This window comes from Sinohyriopsis cumingii, chromosome 1 (genome assembly GCF_028554795.1).
Source record: "Sinohyriopsis cumingii isolate HCF-2022 chromosome 1, ASM2855479v2, whole genome shotgun sequence".
Lineage (NCBI taxonomy): Eukaryota > Metazoa > Mollusca > Bivalvia > Unionida > Unionidae > Sinohyriopsis > Sinohyriopsis cumingii.
In genome coordinates, this window is record NC_142961.1 from 27,107,109 (window position 1) to 27,121,292 (window position 14,184).

Below are 14,184 nucleotides of genomic sequence, written 5' to 3' on the forward strand. Positions count from 1 at the left end.
ATTCTGTGTATATATTGCAGTTTGCCTTTTATCATACCTTTCCAGTCATGTATGACTAAGTTACTTCATTACATGTATTGTGCTATAAATAGAAAACGGTAAGTGATTCATACAAAAAGCACTTAAAAGTTTATTTCGCTTTTTTATCATTGTTTTGAAAAGGTACAAACCATGATACAGTGTACATTTGTCTTCATGACTATTATGTAGAAAATATTTATATTTTGATTTTAGTTTTTTCATCTGTTTCAGTGTTTTTAGTAAACCCATATCAAGATATTGCATCCTTTTTTGGAACATTAACAGATCATAGTAAATACTGTGTATAATGAATAATGTATCATAGAATATCCAAATAATGTATAGTGAACCTTTTTTTGGAAAGTGAATTATAGTGCGAATTTGTCTTGTCTGTCATGGGGGTCAAAGTACAGTTAACTGATCATGCCAATTGATGTTTTAGCATCTGTAGTATTAATATTAGAACCCTACTTCATGGACATGGTACGTTAACATTCCTGTATGTACCATGGAGAAGTCAGGTATGATTCAAACCTGTACTTTTTCAGCATAATGTCATGCGCCTGAACAATCTTGACAAGCTGAATTTTGAGAATGATTCAAGAATATTTATTTTTATCAATTTAATAATTACCAAAATAGACAAATGTATTGGTCTCCTCTCATAATGTGTTAATATTTAATTGCTTGGAAAACAATGAATGGAGAAAATGTGATCAGTCTTCTTTGAGTCACATTTCTCCTTCTTTATTAAGTTTGTTTTCCAAGTTATTAAATACCATACACTCATGTTGCATTCACTAGCACTTCTTTTCTCAGCAGGGTACGGAAGAGAGGAATCAAAGGAATGTTATTCTCTTTAATGGTACCAAGAAGGAACTATTTACACCTAGTAATGGCTATAAAACACTGAACAGAAAACTAAGGTCAACATGGAAGATAGTCACGTAAGTAATGGGCAAGATAAGCATGTATGTTATGTCCAAATAGTCAACAGAAATTATTAGTCTTTGAAATTACAATTACAGTGAAACCCAACTATAGCATGATGGTAGGGATCCAAAGAGGGCCTTCATGTGATATTTACAATATGGTGCAATAGCTTGACAAGTTGGTTAAAATAAGAAAATTATGCATGCACATCCCCTAGGTTCTATAAGTGGTGAGTGGGTAGCACTGGGTATAAGCATAGATACCAAGTTCATGCTTCAATGGTATAATTACCATCTTAAATCAGTGATTATTCAATGGTATAATTACCATCTTAAATCAGTGATTATTCAAAGGTATAATTACCATCTTAAATCGATGATTATTCAATAACAGATCTTGCAGATATGGTGATTGCATATTCAGTATTTGATTTTACGTGGATTACTAGTATTGGTAAATGCATGTATAGGATGAATACTATAGATACAATATTCATACATGTACTCACCATTTGATGTCATTGCATCAGTAATAGAATATCTAATAATTCCATCTCAGATTTGCACAAAGTAGCATATATTTGAGTAATTTTAGCATAAATCATGATGCGTATAAATTCAGTGCCCCAAAAATTAATCCTAAAATAAAGCAAGGAAATAATAAAAACATTTATAGTTGAGTCATGTATGTGTACATGTTGATGGCATTAGACAGTGTCTGTGCATATTTAAAACAACCAGAATTTTCTTATCTAGACTTCATTCAAATCAGAATAGTGTGCATATTTAAAACAACTAGAAATTTCTTATCTAGACTTCATTCAAATCAGAATAGTGTGCTTTAAAACAGCTTGAATTTTGTTCGCTAGATTCCATTCAAATTGGAATAGTGTACGTAAATCTTTCAATCATCGCATGAATATTGCTAGCAAACAAATGGAGTCATGAGGGGAATGGACAGTGTAATTCATGGGTTGATTGACTATGTGATTATTGTTTGACAACATGGCAAAGCCACTTCTGTATGAAGGTGACTGCTTTTTTATGTTTTTTTTTTAAAGCATTGCCTATTATTTTAGAAAAACCTTATGCTGTGAGATTGACAGTGATTGTTGGCAATTACTTTATTGGAATGGTAAATTAATTGATTTATAAATTCAGTTGAGAAAACTTTTCTGATCGCTGCATTGGTTGCACATGGTTGTGTATTTGGTTGGTTGACTACTGAGTGCCCTGGACTAAGCAATGATTGTAGTGACTGTTTTAAGCTTTATTTGGTATAGAAAGATTTAGTTGCTGACTGTGGAATACAGGTGACAGTTATATTTGGGGAGAAATGATTTATTTGTATATCAGTGTAACAATAATTTTGCAACATCAACACAAATCAGTACCAGAGGTGACGAATCAGTATAAAATAATCTAGGCAGGTAACTTAAATCTTCAGTAGTCATGCTTAATTATTAGTTGTTGGCCTTTTTATTTGTTGAGAATTCATCAGAGAGAGTCATAGTGGGCACAGACAATAGTTTCTGTTAGTTAAAAGAAAAATTGTTGACAATATGCACTCCCCTTTAACCAATTAAGAGAAGGTGACTAACTCACATGGTTCCAAATCTGCTTCCCCATGCTCCAAAGCCAATTCCGTGTTTAATATTTTATGCACATTAAGCCACTGGGGTGTACAGGTTGTCCAGGGAGGAGTAGCACCTCTGGTTGGGGGAAGCAGTTGTACTCCTTCAGGGATAGCTCGTCCACCTTTGGTTCCTGCTTGGCACTCAGCTCTCACCTGTGACTCCAAGAAGCTGTGGCATGTGCAGCAGTCACATCCCGTAAAACAGCCTCAACTGGCCTGCTAAACCTGGCTGAGGGTAGCCGATGGGTCTTAAAAACCCATAGTGAGTTAGGCTTTGACTACCTAGCATGTGAAGACTGGATTTGGCAGCCTGCCTAGAGGAACCACCAGATGGTCAACAGGCAGAAAGGCAATTCCCAGCAAAGTGTCGTGGAGTGCTAAGAGCTCGATGAGACACTAGGGACATCCTGGTCATCCACTGGACTCAACTCCGTCTCCGGCTGTCTCGACTTTGTCATACTGCTGGACGTCAATGTTTTTGGGCAAGAGAGTGAGGTCAATGAACTGCACAACTCTTCCTCACTTACAACAGAGTCACTGCACAAGTCATCCACCCATCTCATTTCATCCCCCACTGAAATCCTGTGGTGACAGGCAAGTGACAAAGTGGCAGGTGTGGGTACACTGGCAACCATAGCTGCAAACTTGCACACAGGTGGCTCAGGCCATTAGGGTCATTCACGACAGACACGGAGCAGCAGTGGAGTCTGGCAGCCCCCTGAGTGACTGAGCAGCCCTCTTCAGGAATGTACTGCTCACCTCTTTGTCATGAGGATGGGGCTAGAAAAGGTGCCTTAAACATTGCCTGCTCTAAACCTCCTTAGCCAGCTGTGGCTGGCTGGCAGGGAGCCTATTCCAGCTATCGAAATACAAAGGAAAAAATGAGGATTGTTCCTCTCACATTTGGTGCATGGAATGTGTGCACTTTACTGGACAGAGATGATGATGAAAGACCCCAGAGGAGAACCGCCCTAATAGGAAAGTAACTTGCCAGATACAACTGGACATTGCTGCCTTGAGTGAGAGCTGGCTTGCAGGAGAATGTGAACTCTGAAAGGGGCTCAAGATACACTTCCTTTTGGAGCAGCCAAGGAAGTGAAGAGTGCTGCAAGACTGGTGTAAGCTTTTCAGTGAAGACAGCACTGATTAGCAAATTGGCTGGACCTCCCAAGGGAGTAAACGACACACTCATGACCATGAAACTCCCCCTCCTGTCTGGAAGAAAGCACCTTACCATCATCAGTTGCTACACTCCAACTTTGACCAACTTGGATGAAGTGAAGGTCAAGTTCTAGGCTGTGATCACATTGCCTGTGATGGAGTGCTAGGAAAGTATGGAGTGGTTTACTGTTACAGCAATGGTCTCCTTTTGCTCCATACTTGCGCTGAGCATGAACTGCTGATCACCAATACAGTCTTCCCCCTCCCTACCTGAAACTGGACATCATTGATGCACCCTCACTCTAAGCACTGAGGTCATTGTCAGTAAGAGAGAGACAGGCAGGATGTGCATGTGACCAAGTACTTGTGCAGCACCAACTGCTGGACAGACCACTGCCTCATCATCACCAAGCTCAACATCCATATTCAGCCCAAAAGATGCCAGCTGGGAAAGAAGGCTCCTAAGTGGCTAAACATCACCAAACTGACACATACCAGTACCAAACAGTCTCTCATGGATGCCCTGGAAGAACATCTGAAATCCACCCCTCTGGACAATCAGAATGTGGAGACTGACTGGGCTGCATTCAGAGAGCTGGTCTACAGCACAGCTTTGGAAATCCTAGGACCCACAACCGAAAAGCACCAAATACTGTTTTGATGAGAACTGCGACAAGATCAAACAGTTGCTGGATGAGAAACACTGCCACCAGCAAACCTACCTCAACAACGCCAAGTCCATCTCCAGGAAATTCAACAATACATGAAGAACTGTACAGCAGAAACTCCATCAGATGCAAGACACATGGCTGAACAGCAAAGCTGATGAGATCCAGTGCTACGCAGACAGGCACGACATGAAGAACTTCTACAACGCCCTGAAAGAAGTGTATGGACCTACATCCTCTGGATCATCCCCCCTTCTCAGTGCAGACAGGAACACACTAATTACTGACCAAGAGAAAATTATTTAATGTTGTGCGTAACACTTTGAAAGCATCTTGAATCGCCTGTCATCCATCAATGATGAAGCCATCAGTCTTCTCCCCCAATTACCCATCAACGAAGCAGTGGATGACCCCCAAACCTTGCTCCAGACACAGAAAGCGATTTGTCTGCTCTCCAGTGGCAACGTCCCTGGTTTAAACTCCATCCCAGTTAAAGTCAACAAGGAAGGGGGGACAGCCCTGATAGAAGAGAGACGATCTCCCAGGAATTCAAAGGCGCTTCCATAATCCACCTGTATAAGTGCAAAGGGAACTGCCAGGACTGCAACAACCACCGGGGTATATCCTTGCTCTCAATCACAGAAAAGATACTTGCCAGAATCCTACTGAACTGCCTCATGGGACCATCAACATGGTATTTGCTTCAAGGCAGCTACAAGAGAAATGTCAAGGGCAAAATGCCAACCTCTTCTCCATCTATGTCGACTTGACAAAGGCCTTTGATGCTGCCAGAGCCAGCTCAACTTTCAGCAGACTGTATGCCAATGTCTGGAATAGAAGAGGCATCAGCATCCAGACCAACCTAAAGGTCTACAGGGCAGTTGTGCTCTCCACACTACTTTACACATGTGAAATGTGGATGGTGTATCAATGCCACACCAGGAAGCCAAACTACTTTCACACCACAAGTCTCAGGAAAATCCTCAACATCAAGTGGCAGGACAAGGTTCCAGACACTGAGGTACTCACCCAAGCCAGTGTACCCAGCATCCACACCATCCTGATGCGGTACCAGCTACGCTGGGCGGGACATGTTGTATACATGCCAGACAACCAGCTGCCTAAGAAACTCTTCTGTGGCAAGCTACAGAAAGGACATTAATCCCAAACAGGTCAGAAGAAGCACTTCAAAGACAATCTGAAGCTGCATTAAAGCGTTCAAAATAAACCTTGATTCCTGGGAGCAAACAGCAAGTGATTGAGTCACTTGGCATTCCTCCATGAAAAAGGTTCCAATTTGTTCAAATCTAGCAGGACATCAGCTGCAGAGCTGAAGAGGTAAGCCAGAAAAGTGCGTGCTATCAACCCTCCTGGAGATGTCCCACCTATCCCTTGTCCCTTATGCAAACAAACATTCCGTACATCAGATTTGGAGGACTTCACTTCTGGCATGTCATGCAGTGAATGAAATATGCTGCATTCAGTTCTGATTGGTGATTATTGTTTGTTAAACTCCAGGAAAAACAACCACCAATCAGAACTGAATCAAGATTTTTCAGTGCATGACATACTGGAAGTGTAGACATCCAAAATCAGTCCAGGTAGATACAAAGCAACAGAGACCTTTTGCATAAAAGTGGTTATCAAATTATCAGTAAAGTACTTAAATGATACATGGGAACAAATATGGAATGTCCTTTTTATTTTGATGTATATTAAAGGTGATAGAACATGCTGACTGGGTAAAATAAACTAGCATGGAATTGATGAGGAAGCAAATTTTCTATCAACACTAATTAGTTGCCTTGTTTTAATTTGTAGATGGGGATTTAATATATTCAATAGTTTTTCGTTTCCACTGTTATCTTGTTAAGGCTGTAAATGGCGTATAAATAGATGCTAAATCCGGGTCTGTAATCTGCACACTGGAAATGTGACCCATATGCTGAAACATAAAATGATATCACCTTTCAGTCCTTTTAAAGACAGCAAGACCTTCAGTTTGATATGTGTATTGATAATGTATCTTATCATTGGTTGTGAACCATGATACATATTGACACACAGAAAAGGTTCATCATTTTGTCCCTTTGTTATATGCACTGTACATGCTGTTTATATAGGAAATTTGCTGGGGGATATTAGAATGGCAGTTGAGAACAGATGACTGTTATATAAAGTTGACCATTTGGACAAGTTTACTCCATCAGCTTTCCTAAGAACTGACATCTTTCAAATACAAGCTCAAATCCGAGTGCAGTGATTGACTATTAACACTATTAAAATGAACATTCCCAAATTTGTAGCATCTTTATTTATACAAAGAAAGATGCTGTAATTACACCACATTTTTCTGCAAGAATGCAACAGATCTTGCCAAATTATTAGATCATACTCTTGTTTATTCTAGGACTAAAGGTTTGTATTACTTCAGAATATTGGTGAAAATTATTGTAAATGTTTGGGAGCCACATGATGATCATGTTATATTTAAATTTGTTATAACAAAGTGTGCTATAGTGGAGTTTACATCATTTACAGTTTACATATGATGATCATGTTATATCTAAATCTGTGTTATAACAAAGAGCGCTATGGTGGAGTTTATATCATTTACAGTTTACATAGGGTGTCACAGTTCTCAGTAGGATTTCAAAAGTTGTAGTCCAAATCATAAATGTGTGATTACCAAGAATCATTATTTATCTTTTAAATGTTAGGGTGGAGTAAGCATAAACTGGACTGCACAAAAGTAAATTATGTACTGTATATACTTGCTTATAAGTCAAGTCCAACTGCTGACTGCACAGACCTACATCTGCAATCACATAATTCATTGGTAGATCTGAGTAAGTATTTGTCAGGAGCCGTTAGTAGTGCAAACACCATAGACCCTGATCTGCCAGTGCATAATGTGACTGCAAATCAAGATCCATGTTGTTTGGAGTTGGACTCTAGTTAAAAGTGAGTATATTTGGTAACAATGACAAGTAATCAGTTACGTCTTGTCAATGTTCTTATACATTCCAATTAATCAACAAAAGAATTTCATAAATAGGGGTTAGATTAAATGGGACCTGAATTTTGAGAATGGGTGAACATTCAAACATTGCAAAAAGCTAACACTTAAAAACTTGAATACCATAAGTAGAAAAGTTAGAATTGGCCTACTTTTTCCCAAATCCATTTAGCATGTATTTGTTTTATGAAATAAAGCAATTGTAAATAATGACTAAAACAAGTTTGTAGTGATTCTGTTCTTCACCATAAAATGTTTTATTTTAAGGACTCAACAAGTATCATGTTGCTATGAATATAAAATAAACATCATTATGATTTTAAAAAATTGAATATGATCTGCCAGTAAATATTTGCCAAGTTTTATACCTTCTTGCTTGCATTATAATTTCCCACATTAATGTTATAAAGCAAACAATGTTCAAGTTGTTTTTAATTCTCGCACCTCATCTTTTTTTTTGGACTAGTGTGGGAAGTAGTTTGCACTAACATTTTGCAATTAGCCACCAGATATAGTCCACCAGATATAGTCCAGATATAGTCCACCAGATATAGTCCACCAAATATAGTCCCTTGAAAACTGTTGACAAGTTCAGTTAATTAGTTCACAAGGTCAGAGCAGAACAATAAAAGTTTCCATTTAGGACATTGACTTCATTTAACTTTAGTTTTCACTCATTTAACTTCTGTTTTCGCCCACCATTTACCAGTGTTTTAATTGATACTTTAATCTTTTTCTGAATTATTTTTTCCTTTCAACTTAATCATTCAAGGAAGGAATGTTAAATTATTTATTTCAGCATTTTCCTTTCTTTAGGAAGAAAGTGATGCATGGCATCTGTCCAATCTTGAAAATACATTACATGCGTTTTTGGCAGAGACGTTGCATTATAATTCAGCTGAAAAGAGGGCAACATTTGTTGCTTGAACTGAAATAAATCATCATCTAGCACAAGTGGTCCCATTTGGCAATTTTATTGATTGCTAGCACAACATAAAATGTGTATCATATACTGTGTTGGAAAAGGGAAACTCAACTTCATCCCTGAAAATTCATCTATAAATTTAATTTTCAGACTGATGTATGATGTACTTTTGATAATGGTAGACAATTACATTGTCTAAAAATCCATCTTAGGCATATGTATTATCTTTTGTACATGTATGAAATTAAAGTGGAATTTGAACACTATTCTTTGAGGACATAAAAAAGTGATTAGTGTCAAATAATTTACATCCTTGGGACTCCCTTCATGTGTTTTGTGTGTGTTCAAGTTGAAAAATGTGTCATTTTACTCTAATTTCATTGAAGGGAGACCACTAGACGTAATTATATTTTCAGAATTTTTAAGTTTGTATATTGATCTTAAATTGCCTGAAAATCACTGAATGCTTGGCATATTTGAGTTTATATCATAAGGATTGACCTATATTATGGTCTTTTAAAAAATGTTTTTTACAATAGAGCTTGTTAGGAGCAACAAATAGTAAAATATCAGCCTCTATACTTGCTTGTAATAATGCAAGAAACTTTAAGGAAAATGAAAATTTTAATATTCTACTCCAACACCAGCATGGCTGTCAATGAAAAAACAAGTTAGTGATGTCCTTTTTCATTCATTTATAGATAAGAGAAGGTTGTATATTTAATTAGGAGAGATAAAAAGTATCAAGTTATCTGTCCTAGTTTATAAAATTCATCGGAAGAGAATCATCATGTAATTCATAAAGTCGTATTTAGGAAGTTTGTACATGGTGTTGAGTGTTGGATATGTCAGATACATCATAATTCAAGGTTCATGGAGTCAAAAGTTATGATTTGGATAATCTCTACAGTCTAGACAACTTTCATGTAGTTGTAATATCACCATTTCAGTAACAAAGAAGAGATCACAGCAGAGAAACTGTCAGCGGCCAGAATCTTTGTTTTGGCTGGATGCAGGGAAAAGTTCACAGTTACTGAGGTATTTCATAGGATTTTACAACCGCATATGAAATTTTATAAAAAGACATTTTTGGACTGTTATTAAAGTCTTTCTTCTTAATCTGTATTTCAGTAATTAGACCAAGAATTACACTGCCTCATTATAATTATGCAGATCAAGAATGGCACTGCCTCATTATAATTATGCAGATCAAGAATGACACTGCCTCATTATAATTCTTCAAATCAAGAATGATACTGCCTTAATATAATTATGCAGATCAAGAATGACACTGCCTCATTATAATTATGCAGATCAAGAATAGCACTGCCTCATTATAATTCTTCAAATCAAGAATGACACTGCCTTATTATAATTATGCAGATCAAGAATGACACTGCCTCATTATAATTATGCAGATCAAGAATAGCACTACTTCATTATAATTATGCATATCAAGAATAGCACTGCCTCATTATAATAATGTAGATCAAGAATAGCACTGCCTTATTATATTTATGCAGATCAAGAATGGCACTGCCTCATGCTAATCATGCAAATAAAAAATGGCACTGCCTCATGATAACCATGCAAATACAAAATGGCACTGCCTTATAATTATGCAGATCAAGAATGGCACTGCCTTATTATATTTATGCAGATCAAGAATGGCACTGCCTCATGATAATCATGCAAATAAAAAATGGCACTGCCTTATTATAATTATGCAGATCAAGAATGGAACTGCTATATTATAATTATGCAGATCAAGAATGGCACTGCCTCATGCTAATTATGCAGATCAAGAATGGCACTGCCTCATGCTAATTATGCAGATCAATAATGGCACTGCCTCATGATAATTATGCAGATCAAAAATGGCACTGCCTTATAATTATGCAGATCAAGAATGGCACTGCTATATTATAATTATGCAGATCAAGAATTGCACTGCCTTATTATAATTATGCAGATCAAGAATGGCACTGCCTCATTATAATTATGCTGTTGCAGATGGTAAAAATTCTTCTGAAGTAAAAATGGTAATTCACAAATGTGAATGATGAAGTCAAAAATAGAAAATCCACTTCTCTTCTTTCCCAGATTAGTTGTGAGTGGGTAATGACTTGTGACTTTGTACTAAATAAACAACAGAAACTTTATGATTTTCTGTCATCCAAGACAAGTAGAAATGTTAACATTTACAAAGACCTTAGAGTATTTTTAATTCAACTACTTGCTTTATTTAAAACAATTTGCATTTACATTGTCATATCAGGAAATATCTTTATTATTTCTTCTTCAGATACTTTACCGAACCAAAATACATTAAGACTATATAAATAACCATTTCCTCTTAAACCCAGCTCTATCAGACTGAAAAAAAAGATTTGTACCATGTCTTTTTGGCTTCTTTTGATATATCAACAGAAGTGCTAAGAGTTGTCTGCTTACCAAAGTGTATGTCAGGTGAGAGTGGTCTCACTTGGCTTGAGGGATTAGGCCAAATGCCAATAATTCATCAAGGCCTCACATGGCCTTACAGAATTGTGCTTGTTCATCAGTTCAGCATATCTTTGGAGGGAAGCATACTTCAGCTAAATTTCAGCCTCATTCCTGCTATGCTGCCTCTATGTGTTCTTGGGGAAGCTACTCTGCTCCCATTCCCTTGGCATGATAAAGTAAATTATGCATAACAAGTTCTGTTAAAACCATAAAAACCAACAGAAACAAAACTATTTTTCCCTGTGATGCTTTGTATAACTTACACTGAAATTGGCTACCCAGTATTGTACTTTTTAAAGTATCATTGATCAACAGGTCCATCACCAGTTTCAGTTCAGTATAACATGGTACTGACTATGCCCCATTCCATAATGCTCAGTACTTTTCCTGGACTGAATAAAATACAGAGTTGGGATGAGGGCATGGCCACTTTGCCATGGAATGGAGGATACTCTGTCATTGCAACCCCTGAAAATTATCCAAGATCAAAGTACATTTTTGCATATATTGGGTAGAAGATGAGGGCAGTCACCACAAACATAGCATTTAAGCATAACTACTTCCTCCACAAACTGACATCATCAAAACTGAGTTCAAAGATGACATTCTCTAGCTTTATGTTGGAGTCAGAACTTTTCTCCAAACCATGACCATGTATAAACAATGTACTAAGGTTATCTCACATGAGACTCAATGCTATTGTACATTAAGAGAATGGAGATGGAACAAACTCCATGGTAATGGGATGTAACTCTCTCCACCTTGTACCTATTCTCCTAATCATCAGCAGATAACATACTTGAGGAAGAAAACAGTTAGTCATCTGACTAATGTCTTGGCAAGCAGATGATGTTTTAGAACTTTTGTTGTTGACACAAGCCAAAGGACATGGCTAATGTCTTTTTTAACTGTATTTATTAAGTATTGGATGTATGCATATATAATTTTTATGACTGGATAAGTATTTTTGAAAAGACAGTCTTTACTGATAAAATGGTTTCTGTGAAATCTATGGTTGTATAAAACACGTGTTTGTTTTCAGTTTGATGAACTGAAGAAGTATTTGGATGGTGGTGGAAGTGTTCTGGTATTACTGGGTGAGGGAGGAGAGACTCGCTTTGAGACCAATGTCAACTTTTTCTTGGAGGAACATGGCATCATGATTAATAATGGTACGCCTGCAGTGATTGAAGTTTGCTAAACTTGAGACTATTCTAATTTTACCTCTCATAGCTGAACATGAACTTCTAGTTTTGTACTAATTGTGTCACCCTCACTAAATACTTTATTATTATTTTATTTTTATTATTATTATTATTACTATTATTATTATTATTATTATTATTACCTGTCAGGTCTGATCATGAGAATATTATAATTTTACCTGTCAGGTCTCATTTTAAGCTGTTTTAAGTTGTTTATTGGGAAGTAAGAGGTTTCGTGGTGAAAGGACAAGAAAATAAAACTAAAATCAGTGATATAAAATACAAATAATACTGGCATATTTTTGTCCTATGCTGTATAAATTAAGAATTATCAACATCTAGCAGCTTTGCACTTCAGAGGTGACCATATGAGAGAAATAGAAATTCAGATCTTTAATGCTGTTATCCAGTGAACCTTATATGTACCTATATCAGGATGGTCTTCTGTTTTCTTCATGTTTAGCTGAACTAAAGATACGTTAATGTATTAAGTTTCATCACATAGCACACAAACATGTGCAAACTAACAAGTCATGCATGCCAACAGGTGATATGTGACTTTAATCCAAAGAAAGAATCTCACATTTGACAGACAATATGTTTTTAAAGTATTCACATAATCCTATATTGTGGGATTTAGTGACATAATTTGTTCTATTTTATTGAAAGGCATTCAGAAATACAAGCATTTCCATTTTGTTGGTATGCATTGGTGACAAGCTTGCACGGTTCAGATTATTTAGGCATGAAATTTAGGTCATTGTGAATTTTATCACACCAATAACTTATTACTGTATATTCTGCAATGTCCTAAAAATTGTCCAAACTCTAAAACCTGATTAGTCATGTAAACGAAAATATTTTCAAGTATGCATATTTGTATTACGACTCTAAGGTCTTAAACTAAGTAATAGAAAATACTGAAAACCAACTTGTTTTGTAAAATTCAACAAATAATTTATTTCCCTAGAATACAAAAGTGAAAATTTAATAAGAACTTACATTATTGAGAATTAAATCCCAAACAGTCCCAGAAGTTCTATTGTCAGTCTAAATGATAAAGTTCTAGTTAAATTCCAGTATTGTTCGTAATAAGATCCAACACAGAATGTGTTGATGTGCCTTGAGTAGCATGTGATGTGGAGATGTGCCAACAGTCTTTTGATGAATCATAATATAATCCAAAATGTCCTTGTTTGAATTCACTATAATTCTAAGTTAATATTTCTGTCCAAGAATATTAATGAAGAGGACTTTGCATTTCCAGTGAATAATAATTTGAATAAATGATTTCACCCAAATCAAATTCTGAACACAACAATAAGACTGATTCTTCCTAAAGAAGTTCAAGCAAGAAGGCACAAGTTTTCAGGTAAACAAGATAATATTTAAAAATATCTAAGACACAAAAGAAGTGCCAGGATGTAGATCCAAAGGCATTTCTAGAAATAAGTATACAGATACAATCTTTTACTAAAATTATAATAAAGAACATGGTAAACATAATGTCCATGACTCCGACCATGATAATGATCCTCATATTTAACCCACTCTGATAGAGAAATGTTAACAATGTATTACTTGCTTACCAAAATCAAACATCAGGTACACATTGAACTTGATTTTGGATAAGGTCAAGTCCAAAATACAATTATACATGATCATGGAGGAAAAAAATAACAAATATAGATTAAATATACATAACATTTGTCCATACATATATACACAGTTTAGCTTGTTGCAATTCATTTGATAGAAAAAACTATAATTTTGTGTGTGTGGTGAAAGGGTGTTAAGGTAGATAGAAAACAAAGGCTTATACTTTATGCGCATGTGACTATCAAATATATCATGAGCACATCATGGTTGGTTATTGTATCTGAGTTAACTGAATCAGTCTTGCTAAAAAGACAATTATTATTTATTATTATTTATTATTATTATTATTATTACAGTACACATTTACACTGGTTTTATTTCCATTTTGCTGGCACACAATTTCAGTTTATCATCCAACAAATAAAAGGTGTTAGGTAAGAAAATGTGTAAATACATTTCCAGAGCATACCAATTTTAGTACTGTACAACTAAAGCTCTCACTGGCTTTGACTA

The 14,184-nt window shown here is 36.1% G+C and overlaps 1 protein-coding gene across 2 annotated transcripts in view; it reads left to right on the forward strand.

Moving 5' to 3' along the window:
• LOC149806583 (intraflagellar transport protein 52 homolog) overlaps positions 1-14,184 on the forward strand; it is a 53,795-nt gene that overhangs the window by 4,188 nt on the left and 35,423 nt on the right. Inside the window, exons 2-4 of one of the 2 annotated variants that reach the window (XM_089955063.1) lie at positions 841-968; positions 9,313-9,400; positions 11,910-12,039. In XM_089955063.1, the coding sequence (XP_089811189.1) occupies positions 841-968; positions 9,313-9,400; positions 11,910-12,039 (346 nt within the window). The remainder of the gene's footprint in view (positions 1-840; positions 969-9,312; positions 9,401-11,909; positions 12,040-14,184) is intronic. The other variant, XM_089955069.1, reaches the window with a different exon arrangement.